The sequence below is a fragment of the Cherax quadricarinatus genome, chromosome 32 (assembly GCF_038502225.1).
Source record: "Cherax quadricarinatus isolate ZL_2023a chromosome 32, ASM3850222v1, whole genome shotgun sequence".
NCBI lineage: Eukaryota > Metazoa > Arthropoda > Malacostraca > Decapoda > Parastacidae > Cherax > Cherax quadricarinatus.
Window position 1 is genome coordinate 32,986,862 of NC_091323.1, and position 17,182 is coordinate 33,004,043.

Sequence of the window (17,182 nt, forward strand, 5' to 3'; positions counted from 1 at the left end):
TAGTAACATGAAAAAATACCACAGTGAAAATAAGAAATAAAACTTGAGAATTTTCATGTGCTTACAGATACAGCTTCAGAGGAACATACTTGTGTAAGTACATGAAACATACTTGTGTAAGCACATGAAACATACTTGTGTAAGCACATGAAACATACTTGTGTAAGCACATGAAACATACTTGTGTAAGCACATGAAACATACTTGTGTAAGCACATGAAACATACTTGTGTAAGTACATGAAACATACTTGTGTAAGTACATGAAACATACTTGTGTAAGTACATGAAACATACTTGTGTAAGTACATGAAACATACTTGTGTAAGTACATGAAACATACTTGTGTAAGCACATGAAACATACTTGTGTAAGCACATGTGTAAGCACATGACATACTTGTGTAAGCACATTACTTGTGTAAGTACTTGTGTAAGTACATGAAACATTGAAACATACTTGTGTAAGTACATGAAACATACTTGTGTAAGTACATGAAACATACTTGTGTAAGCACATGAAACATACTTGTGTAAGTACATGAAACATACTTGTGTAAGTACATGAAACATACTTGTGTAAGTACATGAAACATACTTGTGTAAGTACATGAAACATACTTGTGTAAACACATGAAACACTTGTGTAAGTACATGAAACATACTTGTGTAAGTACATGAAACATACTTGTGTAAACACATGAAACACTTGTGTAAGTACATGAAACATACTTGTGTAAGTACATGAAACATACTTGTGTAAGCACATGAAACATACTTGTGTAAGTACATGAAACATACTTGTGTAAGCACATGAAACATACTTGTGTAAGTACATGAAACATACTTGTGTAAGTACATGAAACATACTTGTGTAAGCACATGAAACATACTTGTGTAAGCACATGAAACATACTTGTGTAAGCACATGAAACATACTTGTGTAAGCACATGAAACACTTGTGTAAGTACATGAAACATACTTGTGTAAGCACATGAAACATACTTGTGTAAGCACATGAAACATACTTGTGTAAGCACATGAAGCATACTTGTGTAAGCACATGAAACATACTTGTGTAAGCACATGAAACATACTTGTGTAAGCACATGAAACATAACTTTGTAAGCACATGAAACATACTTCTGTAAGCACATGAAACATACTTTTGTAAGCACATGAAACATACTTGTGTAAGCACATGAAACATACCTTTGTAAGTACATGAAGCATACTTGTGTAAGCACATGAAACATACTTGTGTAAGCACATGAAACATACCTTTGTAAGCACATGAAACATACTTCTGTAAGCACATGAAACATACTTTTGTAAGCACATGAAACATACTTGTGTAAGTACATGAAACATACTTGTGTAAGTACATGAAACATACTTGTGTAAGCACATGAAACATGTGTAAGCACATGAAACATACCTTTGTAAGCACATGAAACATACTTTTGTAAGCACATGAAACATACTTTTGTAAGCACATGAAACATACTTGTGTAAGCACATGAAACATACTTGTGTAAGCACACGAAACATACCTTTGTAAGCACATGAAACATACTTTTGTAAGCACATGAAACATACTTGTGTAAGTACATGAAACATACATGTGTAAGCACATGAAACATACTTGTGTAAGCACATGAAACATGTGTAAGCACATGAAACATACTTGTGTAAGCACGTGAAACATACTTGTGTAAGCACATGAAACATACTTGTGTAAGCACATGAAACATACTTGTGTAAGCACATGAAACATACTTGTGTAAGCACATGAAACATACTTGTGTAAGCACATGAAACATACTTGTGTAAGCACATGAAACATACTTGTGTAAGCACATGAAACATACTTGTGTAAGCACATGAAACATACTTGTGTAAGCACATGAAACATACTTGTGTAAGCACATGAAACATACTTGTGTAAGTACATGAAACATACTTGTGTAAGTACATGAAACATACTTGTGTAAGTACATGAAACATACTTGTGTAAGTACATGAAACATACTTGTGTAAGTACATGAAACATACTTGTGTAAGCACATGAAACATACTTGTGTAAGTACATGAAACATACTTGTGTAAGCACATGAAACATACTTGTGTAAGCACATGAAACATACTTGTGTAAGTACATGAAACATACTTGTGTAAGCACATGAAACATACTTGTGTAAGTACATGAAACATATTTGTGTAAGCACATGAAACATACTTGTGTAAGCACATGAAACATACTTGTGTAAGCACATGAAACATACCTTTGTAAGCACATGAAACATACTTGTGTAAGCACATGAAACATACTTGTGTAAGCACATGAAACATACTTGTGTAAGCACATGAAACATACCTTTGTAAGCACATGAAACATACTTGTGTAAGCACATGAAACATGTGTAAGCACATGAAACATACTTGTGTAAGCACATGAAACATACTTTTGTAAGCACATGAAACATACTTGTGTAAGCACATGAAACATACTTGTGTAAGCACATGAAACATACCTTTGTAAGCACATGAAACATACTTTTGTAAGCACATGAAACATACATTTGTAAGCACACGAAACATACCTTTGTAAGCACATGAAACATACTTGTGTAAGCACACGAAACATACTTGTGTAAGCACATGAAACATACTTGTGTAAGCACATGAAACATACCTTTGTAAGCACATGAAACATACTTGTGTAAGCACATGAAACATGTGTAAGCACATGAAACATACTTGTGTAAGCACATGAAACATACTTGTGTAAGCACATGAAACATACTTGTGTAAGCACATGAAACATACTTCTGTAAGCACATGAAACATACTTCTGTAAGCACATGAAACATACTTCTGTAAGCACATGAAACATGTGTAAGCACATGAAACATACTTGTGTAAGCACATGAAACATACTTGTGTAAGCACATGAAACATACTTGTGTAAGCACATGAAACATACTTCTGTAAGCACATGAAACATACTTCTGTAAGCACATGAAACATACTTCTGTAAGCACATGAAACATGTGTAAGCACATGAAACATACTTGTGTAAGCACATGAAACATACTTCTGTAAGCACATGAAACATACTTCTGTAAGCACATGAAACATACTTCTGTAAGCACATGAAACATGTGTAAGCACATGAAACATACTTGTGTAAGCACATGAAACATACTTCTGTAAGCACATGAAACATACTTCTGTAAGCACATGAAACATACTTCTGTAAGCACATGAAACATACTTCTGTAAGCACATGAAACATACTTCTGTAAGCACATGAAACATACTTCTGTAAGCACATGAAACATACTTCTGTAAGCACATGAAACTTGTGTAAGCACATGAAACATACTTGTGTAAGCACATGAAACATACTTCTGTAAGCACATGAAACATACTTCTGTAAGCACATGAAACTTGTGTAAGCACATGAAACATACTTGTGTAAGCACATGAAACTTGTGTAAGCACATGAAACATACTTGTGTAAGCACATGAAACTTGTGTAAGCACATGAAACATACTTGTGTAAGCACATGAAACATACTTCTGTAAGCACATGAAACTTGTGTAAGCACATGAAACATACTTGTGTAAGCACATGAAACTTGTGTAAGCACATGAAACATACTTGTGTAAGCACATGAAACATACTTCTGTAAGCACATGAAACATACTTCTGTAAGCACATGAAACATACTTCTGTAAGCACATGAAACTTGTGTAAGCACATGAAACATACTTCTGTAAGCACATGAAACATACTTCTGTAAGCACATGAAACATACTTCTGTAAGCACATGAAACTTGTGTAAGCACATGAAACTTGTGTAAGCACATGAAACTTGTGTAAGCACATGAAACTTGTGTAAGCACATGAAACTTGTGTAAGCACATGAAACTTGTGTAAGCACATGAAACTTGTGTAAGCACATGAAACTTGTGTAAGCACATGAAACTTGTGTAAGCACATGAAACTTGTGTAAGCACATGAAACTTGTGTAAGCACATGAAACTTGTGTAAGCACATGAAACTTGTGTAAGCACATGAAACTTGTGTAAGCACATGAAACTTGTGTAAGCACATGAAACTTGTGTAAGCACATGAAAACACTCAGGTTTTATTTCCTGTTTTCACTGGTATTTTTTTCATGTTTGCAGTCATGTGGTTTGTGATTTCTTCCACATAATAACATGTGTAAATTACCTAGAATAATCTCCAAAAAAGTGAGATGAAGTGACTTTATTTCCATTGAGATGCTTGTAATATCTTATTATTTGGATGATGGTTGAGAGACAAAAAAGGAAAAAAGCCAGGTGCGTCATTGATAAATTTCTGATCATGTCAAAGGTAAGTTTTTGGCTTTATTTAACAGTAAATATTAATGCTTAAAAATATGTAAAGAAAAATAAATTTAGATATTTTAAGTGTTTTAATAACTTCATATATAAAAAAATTAATACATCACACTCTTCATGGTAAATTAAAATTAATAGAGATTTAATATACTTCATACTCATTTGTAATCATAACCATAATTTTTAAAAGGGTGGAGGGATAAGCCAGCAGAAGGCCCTGGTCAGATGATCAAAAGCTCCAGTTGCAGGTCATCATACGACTAAGACCTGCATCAGGAAACACTTGTTCTGTTGACTAACAAAGCTTACCTAACCTTCATACGCATTTTCACATCTAGACATTATGGTTCAAATGTTATATGATATATCCAGTATGCTTAAATGCACCTTGTACATGGTAAATACAGCTTATATACAAAGATGGCTTGTTCTAAGGCTCTGAGTCAGTTGTAAAAAGTGGCTACCACAAGGTAAGGGCTACAGCATCACGTTTTTTGCTGGTTTTTCAGAAATTCTGAAATTGAGTTGTGAAGCAGTTGTGGCTGACTTGTGGATTTTGTTCTTATACTTGCAGTTTGTCATGTATATTAGAAGTAGCTTCCTGGTTAATATTATGGTTCAAGTTCTTGCCATTCTGGAGAATGTCTTTTTTTTTATTATTACTTTTTTTATAACTTTTTTATTCTCAACAAAATTTGCTGATGAAGATTTGCTTACTCTCCCATTCATTCTTTTCCTTTTCTTTTATTTTGCAATATCTCACCACTCTTTCTCATCTCCTAATATACTCTGCCTTGTATCTTTTTTATATTGTAAAAGCTTTCCAAGTGCTACATTTTCTCCCTCACCACATTTTACGTCCATCATTCCTCTTCTCAAATCTTTCCTGCCAGCTCAAACATTGCAGTCATGAATCCACACCACCACATTTTCTTTTGCCTTGGCCCATAAAAAAGACCTGGAAAACACTTTCCCAGATTCTGGGAACCCACAAACTAAAAAAAACAAGAATATTGTTCTAACTAAACCTCATGAAACACCACTGCATCCCACTGATACAGCTAACAAGATAAACGACTTCTTCTCAAACATAGGATCGAATCTCGCCAGTAAAATCCCACGTACCAATGCCTGTGCCGGGGACTACCTAGATGGGAATTTCCCAAATGCCTTCTATCTTGTACCAACTGAGCCCACGGAAGTCACCGCGATCATAAAGTCACTTAAAAATAACTCGGGGGAATCTGTCTCAGGTCCCACCATTATTGTACAAGCGAGCGCCCCATGTCCTTTCACATGCTATTACATTACTTTTTAACGAGTCACTAGAAACTAGCATTTTCCCGACACTACTCAAGACAGCAAGGGTTACACCAATACATGAAGGTGGTGACCCTACAGACATAAACAACTATAGGCCAATATCCAACTTACCATTGCTATCCAAAATCTTCGAGAAACTCGTGCACAGGAGACTATATTCATTTATAACGTCACAAAACATACTCAACCCCTGCCAATTTGGATTCAGGAAAAATAAAAGCACTAATGATGCAATTATAAAAATGCTAGACCTGCTTTACACAGCATTGGAAAATAAGGAATATCTGCTAGGAATTTTTATTGACCTAAGAAAAGCGTTTGACACAGTAGACCACGGCATCCTACTCCACAAACTTGACCACTATGGTATAAGAGGCCATGCGCTTGCATATTTTAAATCCTACCTTTCTAATAGGTATCAGTATGTCACCATTAAAGACACAGCCTCATCAATACAGCCACTTGATACTGGAGTTCCGCAGGGAAGTGTCCTTGGACCCCTGCTCTTCCTCATTTACATCAATGACCTTCCAAACATATCCCAACATCTGAAACCCATTCTCTTTGCTGACGACACGACTTATGTCATCTCCCACCCTAATCTTGCCACCCTCAACACCATTGTTAACGAGGAGCTGCTCAAAATATCGACTTGGATGGCAGCCAATAAACTTACACTTAACACTGGCAAAGCCTACTATATTATGTTTGGTAGCAGAGCAGGTGTTGCGCAACTTAACATTAAGATCGACAACACTCTAATTGCCAGACATAATGAGGGCCTATACCTCGACAACAACCTAAATTTTAGCACCCATATCCAACACATAACAAGTATCCAAAACGGTGGGGATCCTCTCCAAGATACGATACTACATACCGCAAACTGCCCTTCTCACACTATACCATTCACTTATATATCCATACCTCACCTATGCTATCTGTGCTTGGGGTTCAACTGCAGCAACACACCTAAAACCAATAATAACCCAACAAAAACCCGCAGTAAGAATAATCACTAAATCCCATCCCTGGCAACACCCCCCTCCCACTCTTTATAGATCTAAACTTACTCCCTGTTCAGAACATCCACACTTACTACTGTGCAATCTATATCTACAGGACCTTAAATTCCAATATTAACCTTGACCTAAAATGCTTTCTTGATTGTTGTGACAGGATCCACAGGCATAACACTAGACACAAACATCTCTATGACATTCCCTGTGTTCGACTAAACCTTTACAAAAATTCAATGTATTTCAAAGGACCTAAAATCTGGAACACCCTACCTGAAAACTAGAACTGCAGACACATTCATCACTTTCAAAACTACAGTTAGAAAACATCTTATCTCCCTGATCCACCCCGACAACTAACTACATGATAACCACCTGGTGGTTCAAAATTACACACACTCACCCACTGACTATAAACCCAGAAATACTAATCTTAATCTTAAAATAATAAATCCTAACTAGTCATAAGTTTGCCTGTGATACTCAAATATAGACACCTTGTATTGTGCGAAAACAAAAGCATTCACATTGCTAAACTCACAAATTATGATGTAGTCACTTAGCCTTAATACCATAATCTGTAAGGATTTAATGTTAAGAATTAATCTAAGTCTGCTGGAAATGCCTAGCCATGCTAGGTGTCCTAGTGGCCCCCTCTGTAATTAGTATTTTATAACATGTAAACCACAAAATACCCAAAGCCTGTAAACCCCACATTGTAACCCTTATAGAGAATAAACTTGAATTGAATTGAATTGCTCACTAACCATCTCTGTCTTTCATTTACTCTTTCTCTTTTTACTCACTTTTCTTGTACAAGCATCCCTCCAAATTTGCTGGCTCCCTTATTGGTGGGTTTCGATTGTGCATTTTTTTAATGGTGGGCAGCCTGGGAATGGATTAAATTAACTAATGTTTTTCTTGCTGAATGGCTTTGCCATATCAGTATTAAGTAAATTAGAATTATTTATTAAAAAGACATGATCTGTGAAATAGAAAATGAACTCAAATCTAAAACACTTCTTTTTTTTTTTAATTTTGCATTATTTGTAGGACCTCTAGTGATGGAAATTGCTAAATTGACCTTTTCACAGAAGTTGGCACCTTCATTGCTAAATCACTCTGGCTTTTTAACAGAAATTAGCATTTTGCATTATCTAGACCTTAATTTTGTGCCCACCCTAACCCCTGCACTTACACATTACCACACCACATTGATGTATTACCCATGTAGGTTTAGCACTTATTCTTTATAATAATACTCACTTAGCAAGGTAACCTCCTTCCCTTGAATTTGGAGGGATGACTGTGCTTCACTTTCCTCTCACTGTAGCTTCCACAAAGTAATAATTGGACAAATCAGCAGATGTTTTTGTGCCAAGGCCAAGTTCTTCTCCCAGGGGAGTCTAACATGGGGGTGAAAATATACCTGTGAAAATATTCTTCTTTTCATTATTGTTTGTTGTTGTTGGAAGTACAGTAATAGAAAGTTGTGCATTTAAGCACTTATGTAGTAAATTGCTTTGCAGTTAGATAGTTTAACGATTAATATTGATAGTTCAACTCCTGAATGTTATATGGTTGCTTAGGACGATGTACTGCCAAATATTTCCTGTTTGGTACACGTTATAAATATTGTACCAGCTATAAATAGTTAATGTGAAGGACCAACTTGAGTTATTCAACACAAGGAGTGGTTGTACTTGTTGTTCATAGAATTTCTTAGTTATTAGTACTGTACTGTGATGGATATGTGGGGCTACAGACCACCAGCAGCAACAGCAAGGTTGACCAGGCTAATACCAGATGAGCCTGGCCTATGACTGGACTCCAGGAGTAGAAAGCCTCTTAAAACTCATCAAAGCAGACACAACCAGTCAGATTAAATTGCTCTTTATATAACTTGCATTAAGTTATTATTTTCCTTAGAGGTCCAGTATTTGTACTAGTAATGGATTGTACTGAGACCTGGAGAGAGACTTGTGGTGTAATGCAGAAACTTCCTTGTAACACTGACTCACAGCTGAAAGCACCGGGTGGAATCCTGGACAGTGAGAGATGTTTAAGCAAGGCTCTTAACTCCTGCTCTTTTGTTACCTAGTACTTCAGTCCAAAGATACCTAGGATTTAGTTGATAGTAATTGGTCACATTACTTGACTGTCTTGGGTTAGCCAGTTTATACAGTAATTCAAATAAATTCTTCATCCTGCAATCACAGCATGTTTCAACATTATTTATTTTGTGCTCTGGCAGGAGCATTGCATTTTCTTATCTTATAAAGATGTAAGAAGACAGGTAAATCTTAGAAAGTTCTGCTTAATGCAGTATACACTTAGCTTCACATTCCTGTATGTTTCCTAATAGGGTACAGTGGAACCTTGGTTTTCGTGATTAATTTGTTCCTGAAAGTCTGACGAAAACTGACCTGTGTGAAAACTGAAGCATTATTTCCCATAAGAAAAAATGTAAATCCAATTAATCCGTTCAAGACACTCAAAAATATTAACAAAAAATACATTCTGTAGGGAGTAACTATAGTTTTACATACAGAAAACAATGAGAAATAAATATAAATGACTAATAAAATGGATAAATGAACATTTAACATCACTTTTACCTTTATTGAAGACTTTTGTTGGCGTATGGAAGACAGCGAGGAGGGGAGAGGGAGGAGAGGTTATTGTTTGGAAGGGGACTCCCCTTCCATAAGGACTTCAGGGATCAAGGCCTGATCTGGAGTTACTTCCCTTCTTTGTCTTTTACTGGCACTAGGACCAGCTTGATAATAACTGTACCCCTGTCGCACAAAAAATCTGTCCAGAGAGATCTGTTTCTTGCATCTCTTAAGATTTGCCTAAACTGGGACACGGCATTGTCATTGAACATGTTGCAGACACGGCTTGCAACAGCTTTGTTAAGGTGATATTTCTCAACAAAACTTTGCAACTCACTCCACTTTGCACACATGTCCTTAATCACTGAAGAAGGCACATTCTCCCCTCTCTTCCTCCTCTGAAGAAATTTCCTCAGCTGCGATCTGTTACTGTTCCAGTTGAAGGTGTTGCAGCTCTTCAGTGATTAGCTCTTCTCTGTGGTCATCCACTAACTCTTCCACATCCTGGCCACTCACATCCAACCCCATGGATTTCCCCAAAGACACAGTAGATTCTACAACAGGCGTAGGGTCGTCAGGGTCATCCTCAAACCCTTCAAAATCCTAGATTACTAAATGTTTCAGCTGAACATGTGAGGTGATGCTCACTCAATGATAAACAAAAGCAGACTGAGTCACTTGGCACTTGAATGACCAAGTGACATGGGCGGGCAGGTAGACACGTTCGGTACAGACCATTGTCAACTCTATGAAAACCGAGGTGATGTACGAAAACTGGGACAAAATTTCAATGGAAAAAGTTATCGAAAACCGAATCCTACGAAAACTGGGGTGTATGAAAACCAAGGTATATTTATTGCAGTGAAATTTATTTTCAGCCTTCATTTTCTTATAGTTGTACAGTAGAGCACATAAATTGGTTTGAACATGTACAGAAACTTCAGCGGTCAGATGTGGCTAAAAAAAGTACAGTACATAATTAGATCGAGCAGTTGTACTGGTTCCAGAGCATCAGGTAATTCCAATTAATCTTCAGGAAGAAATGCACTGCACTAGTCTGTGGTTATTGTCAGGTCATCTTGACATATCTGACAAGATTGATTGTTTTATTTATCATATATATTTTTTATTGTTTTTATGGAAGTGATCCCCAGATGCCTCTGACCACAGGCAAGAGTATAGCCATTCATCTTGGTTGAACAGTCGTTTTGTTTGTCAAAGATCACACTAACCTCATTAGGTGTTCCTTCAATGCCTTGACATGTATACTTTGCCTGCACTCTTCTTCAGTTGTCCCACCTTTAATGCAGACTAATTCTGATTTTTTCTTAACTGGCAGCCATTTGCTATATCATCTGCAACCTTGGCTGTCTGCAGATTTCTGCTTTTAAGACGTGATTTAGTTTATTGGGATGCAAGGGAGCTTTTAAATTGGAATGTTATTGTTTATAGTCATGTGAAAGGAAAAAATGGAGAGATTTTTGATGTATTACACAGTATTGTATTGTATTGATTACTGTTCAGGTGTACAGTACAAAGTCATATACTGTGTGTGCATGTGTTTATGTGCTTGCACATGCATGTGCCTGTGCGTGCGTGTATACATACATACATGGCCAATATTATTTATGTAAAGTCTGCTTAGACATATTTTTGTCAAAACTTTTGTAGAATTTATAAATTTTATACATGGTAAAAAAAAATTATAATAAATATTTTTATTCATTCTTTATGCAGAGTAATATTTTATAAAGTGTGTTCCTATACTGCACTACTATATGCTGTTTTATTTAATAATTCGTTGAATTGTTTTTTGAAGATGCTTTATTTACTATTTTAGTTGTGTTTGATATCACCACAGGAGGATGCTTGAAGATGATGAGCAAGGAGGGTCACAAGGTGAAGCAAAAGAAAAATCTCAAGAGCTGAGTCCCAATCAAGCTGTAGTGGATGACTGTGCAGAAGAGCAGCAACAGCAACAAGCTGATGAGTTAGCCACTCCGGCAGAATGGCAAGAGGAGGAGTCTGATGAGTTAGCAACTCGGGTAGAACAGCAAGAGGAGAATTCTGATGAGTTAAAAGCTTCAGCAGACGAGCAAGAGGAGAAGGCTGTCGAGTTAGCCACTTCTGTGGAACAAGAGGAGGAGGCTAATGAGTTAGCCACTCCAGTAGAACAGCAAGAAGAGGAGGAGGAGGAGGAGGAGGAGGTCGATGAGTTAACCCCTCCAGTAGAACAGCAAGAGGAGGAGAAGGCTGATAAATTAACTCCTCGGGTGGAACAGCAAGAGGAGGCCAAGGAGGAGGAGGAGGAGGAAGTGGATGATGAGTTAGCCACTGCAACAGTACAGCAGGAGGAGGAAGCTGATGAGTCGAATACTCTGACAGAACAGCAAGAGGAGGAAGCTGACAAGTTAGTCACTCCGACAGAACAAGAGGATCAAGCTTGTGAGTCGGACACTTGGACAAGTACTGTTGAAGTCAAGGAAACACCAGTGGAACTTTCTACACAGGAAGACCAGGAAGACACAGCAGAGATTAAGGGGAAAACACAAGATAATCAGGACTCTGGAAATATTTCTGCAAGTAATGGTGTTTTGCAAGATGTCATCATGGCTGAGCAGACAGTGGAGGAAGGAACCACATGTGTAGAAGAAATGGTGAATAACCAGCAAGAAATACATGCAGATGCACTGCAGCATGTTGAGTCATTGGAATTAGAGCATAGTGAAGTAATAGAGGAGGGAGAAACAGGTTTGAATGCTCAAGAGGAAGGTACTACACCAATCCATCAAGGTGAGCTTAAAGAATTTGATTCTTGTAACACAGATGCTTTATTGGGTTCAACTGAATTGGGTGTTAACATGGGTAAACAGGAAAATAAGATTATCTATGAAGAAGAGGAAAGTGAATCCTTAGCAAAAGAAAATGGGATTTTGAATGATGGTGAAAATGGGAGAATAGAGGAAGATGAAGAATCCAGAATTCACTCTGGGAGTGACATCACTCCTATCCAGGAGGATGAAGCTGAAGCAATGAATGTTGATGAAACTGCACCAGGTGAACTTCAGTGTGCACCTGACAAGCTAGGAGATCCAACACTGGATCATGAAGAGGAGCAGGAAATGCAAGACGATGGAGAAATATCAGACAGTGATGAGTTGATAGATGTTGAAAGTTTAGATGTTGATGAAACAGATGGTGGTACATTTGTTCAGCAGGAAGATGTGGAAGACAGTGAACAGGCTGAAAGAGAAGAGCCCCCTCATCATGAAGAATCCATGGAAGTTGATGTACCTGAAGCTGAGGGTGGACAGGAGGATGATGTTGAAGGGGACGATGTTAATGGCAATGCTGGCACTGAAGATGAAGATGAGCTAAATGATGAAGAGGAACTGAATCCAGAAGATATTATCAATGGCTCTCTCTCTGATGGGAAGTCTCTTCCTCAGTGCCGTCTGAAGCGTAACTACTGCTGTGTTCATTGTGGAATAAATACCCAGAACCCTCGAGAACACCTCTATCACCTTCGAGATGAGCATGGAGAAAGGATGAAAGTATTTGAATGTCCTCAGTGTATTTATGCTTCTAAGAATCAGCAGAAGTTGATTCGGCATGCTCGAATGGTTCACAAATTGAAGATCAAGCGAAAGCAATCTAGCAGTCCATATAAAAGACGATCTAAATCACCACGGGCAAAAGTTTCACCAGTGAAGTCTACAAGGGCAAGTGTTTCTCCAGGTAGATCCACAAGAAGTAGTCCTGGCAAATCACCCAGAAGTTCTGAATGTGCTTTTGATGCCTGGGATGGAATGGAGGAAGAAGAAGATAGTCAAGTCGATTTGAATGAATCTCCAGTTAAGAGTGATGATAAGAAATTGCACTACTGTGAACACTGCGATTACTCTTGTAAAAGTCGCAAACTACTCAACAGACACGAAACTTCCTATCATCTAAAGCGTAGATTCTTTCGCTGTGTTAAATGTAATTATGTTACCCATCTCAAGGGACGTTATACCAAGCACATGAAGTATCACCAGTTGCCTATCCTCAAGTGTGACTATTGTGACTTTCGAACACCATATCGATGGAATCTAGATCGTCACCTGAAAAATCACACAGAGGATTGTGGAGAGCATAAGTGCCATCTTTGCAATTTTACTGCACAGATCAAACAAAGCCTTACGGTACACATATCAAACCACCACCTAACAGCTGAACAGATCCGTGAGAGGGAGATGCGGCGTACCATAGGCATCAGTGATCCGGCAGATTGTACGTCTGATGATCAAGAGATGGAACTTTTGCGTTTAGAAAGAGATGAGCACCCTGATGCTCTCATGTTACCTGGTTGTGATCCACCTGACTCCCCCTCCATGCTCGATGGCTCTCAAAGTCATCACAATGGCAATAACAGTTTCCGTGTGTCAAATATTGATATGGGAAACCAAGACGATTTGCACCCAAATGCTGAAGATAGTAAGGATGAAGATGGAGAACCGAAAAGAAAGAAGCCAAAGATTAAAATTACCTTGAAAAAAATGAAGACAAAAACACCAAAGGTAAAAGATACATTTTTTCAAGAGCTTAATGAGCGTCACAACTTTGAGGAAGATTTTATTCATCCAGATGATGTTGTTCATCGTCATGGCAATGTGTACATAAAGACCTTTAAGTGCCATTATTGCACATTTAAGGCAGCTTTTAAAAATGAAGTGGCACGTCACGAGAAGAAAATTCACAGTATCCCTCTGCCCAAATATGAAGTCCACACCAAGAAGGCCAAGAAATCTGTCAAAACTTCAAAACGATCAAGAGCAGCCTCCAGTGATGATGTATTGAGTCAAATCTTGCAATTTCCTGAGCCAGACTATAAAAATATATCTGCAGAGTTAAAAAATGTAGACATTGCTAAAATACATGTTGCAGAAGACAATGGTTCTGAGATAAAGAAAGATGAAGCTCCTGAAAAGAAGATAACTATTCAAGAACGAGAGAGCAGAAGTGCAAGTCGAGAGGCATCAGTTGAACCTCCAGAAGATCAGTCTTCAGACTCGAAAGAATCACCTTCATCTAAAGATTCTAGTAAGAAGAAAGGTCTTTCCTTTTTTGAAAAGTTACAAGAAAGAATGCCAACATCTAATGTGCAAAATTTGGTGTGCCAGTTTTGTGGACACGAATCAAAATGCCTTTCAGAATCAGTTCGTCATCAGAAATTGCACTTGAGTGCAAAAAATATATATGCATCTGCCTCACTCTCAACCCGTTGTCAATTCTGTCGCCATAGGTGTAAAACCACAGACGATCTCGTAAATCACCTAAAGTTGTGTCCAGAAGCTCGGAAAAATCAAATAACTGATTCAGGGAGACGGCCGAGCGGTGGGCGGCTTGACGAAAACGAGGATTCACATTCTAGTGGCAAGGCAGATACTCCGGCTGATGATAATGATGATGTTGACTTTAAGGATGACAACATTGACAGTGCTAACAAGTTGAACAACAGCGCTCCAACCAAGAATAATGATGATGAGGAAGAGGATGATAAACATCCCATGGAAAACAGAGTATTTGTATGGAATCACTTTAAGCTCCAGGAAGGTGGACAGAGTACAGAAGTGAGTAAAGACAGTACCCCAAGTAATGAAAGTAAAGAAAAAGTTAAGAAAAAGGCTTCCACAGATGTTTCTAAGAAAGTATCAGGAAGAAGTTCAGGTACTAAAAGCCCAGCTTTATATGATGGTCCTCTTGACTACATTGAGAGCCCCACACCCCAAGGTCGCCATTATTATAGCAAGAGAGTTTACAGATGCCCACAGTGTAGTTTCTGGGCTACTACAGCATCAAGGTTTCATGTACACATTGTTGGACACTTCAATAGGAAGCCATATAATTGTTCAGAGTGTGGCTACAAGTCGAACTGGAGATGGGACATTACTAAACATATAAAGTTGAAAACATCCAGAGACAGCAGCCATCAAGAAGCCCAAGTTATTATCACTGATGAGACAGGAGAGAAAAATTATGAAAAATATGATTGTTATCTTGCTATAATCCAGCTTGATGAAACTAATGCTCACCGCACTGAAGGTGGCATACCGACTCGCAAAGGACGACCAAAACGCACTCCTGAGAAGGAAGAAGGACAAGAGCCCACTACCCCATCTGCTTCCCCAGTTCGTAAACCCCCTATGGTAACGATTCCGGTGACCCCTCGTCTTCAAGGTTTACCTCGCTTGACTAGAGCTCCGGGTCACTCCAGTACTTCTCATCCTGGACCAATGCCTTTTGGTCCCATACTTCCTGGGGCTAAAATGATGGTTCAGCTTGCTGGCAGTGGGGCATCAAAAAGTCCCAGCACTAGGCCGCCGCCACCACTGAGCTTACGGGGAGGCCCCAAGTCATCTGGCACTTCTCCAGCTTCTTGTGCAAGTAGCAAGTCCAACAGCACAGGAGACAGTGGTGCAGGAAGCCCAGTGACCAGTGGTCAATATCAGATCATTACACCTCAGGTAAGATATTTGATTTATTCATGAGTGATAAATTTTTAAAAAATCTCTCTTCTCTTGGGTGATATATTTCCTACTAGGATAATGTGACTTAAGCTTTTGTGTTCTGCTGTTGTCAAAGTATGTAATATTTATCAGTTTCTTTTCAATATAATATCTTACAAGACAGTACTGAATACTTAAACATGTATTAGCAAATACTTGCCAGTAGCTGTAATTAATAAAAATGTTCATTATAAATACTCATTATTGGGAAATTATATCCCAAATTTTAATTGTATCATTATTTTTCATATAAAGGCAACCAGTTGCTTTGACCAAAATTTGCAATACAAATACTTAGATGTTTTCTTTGGCTAAAACAACAAATTAACCCAAATTTTCTATTCGGCTAATGCAGCATATTTAATTTTCATCTCAATTTAGTCATATAGAAAACAGAAATGAATTTGATACAATGTTTATGCTCATTTGTCTAAGTTTTGTGTTCAAGCTATAGCTTCCTAGTCAACACTGATGATTAAAAGTTTAATTAATAATTAGCCAATTATGCATTACATACTAGTCTTGTCTGGAGGTTTTGTTAAAGTTTTTTTGCATTATTTTATATTATTCCTATAGTATTTGTATTTTATATTTGTATTCATAAAATTTGTGAGACATCATCTTAGGGTTTTCTTAGTGTTGTCAGTAGTAAATGTTGGAGTACTTCAGATTGTGAACTGTTCGTGTAATCTTATGTTCAACTCCTGATTCCTTGATGGGAGGAGGAGGGAGAGGGGAGTACGTTGCTGCTGATGAAAAGTTCTTGATCTAAAGAATTAGAGATACTATTGCCTTCCCTGGCTCGACCCTGACTGCCTCTCACCCCCTAGATGCTGTATGACCCCCAGTGCTTTAGTGCTTCTCTGTAATTATAATAATTACTACTGGGATACATTATTGCGGTTCACTAGCTTGTAAGACCACAGAGCTAGCTAAAGTCACAATGTAGTGAATCCCCAGTACACCAAATTTTGATATAATGGACTTTTGAAATACAAACTTTAGTGGATAAACTGTATTCTTAACCCTTTCAGGGTCCAGAGGCCCTCTCCGAGACTTGTTCTCAGGGTCCCCCAAATTTAAAAAAAAAAATTATTTTTTCTTATGAAAAGATAGAGAATCTTTTCCCGATCATAATGATACCAAAAGTATGAAATTTGATGGAAAACTTACGGAATTATGCTCTCACGAAGTTAGTGGCCTCGACAATGTTTGCGCATTGGCGATTTTGCCCACTTTGAGCCCTATTTTCAGTCAATTCCAGTGTACTTATCGACAAAAAT

The 17,182-nt window shown here is 37.8% G+C and overlaps 1 protein-coding gene across 6 annotated transcripts in view; it reads left to right on the top strand.

Moving 5' to 3' along the window:
* The window catches only part of LOC128690234 (uncharacterized), a 73,165-nt gene that overhangs the window by 6,643 nt on the left and 49,340 nt on the right, over positions 1–17,182 (top strand). For all 6 annotated transcript variants that reach the window (XM_053778806.2, XM_053778807.2, XM_053778808.2 and 3 more), the window contains exon 2: positions 11,213–15,857. In XM_053778806.2, the coding sequence (XP_053634781.2) occupies positions 11,217–15,857 (4,641 nt within the window). In that variant the 5' untranslated portion in view covers positions 11,213–11,216. The remainder of the gene's footprint in view (positions 1–11,212; positions 15,858–17,182) is intronic.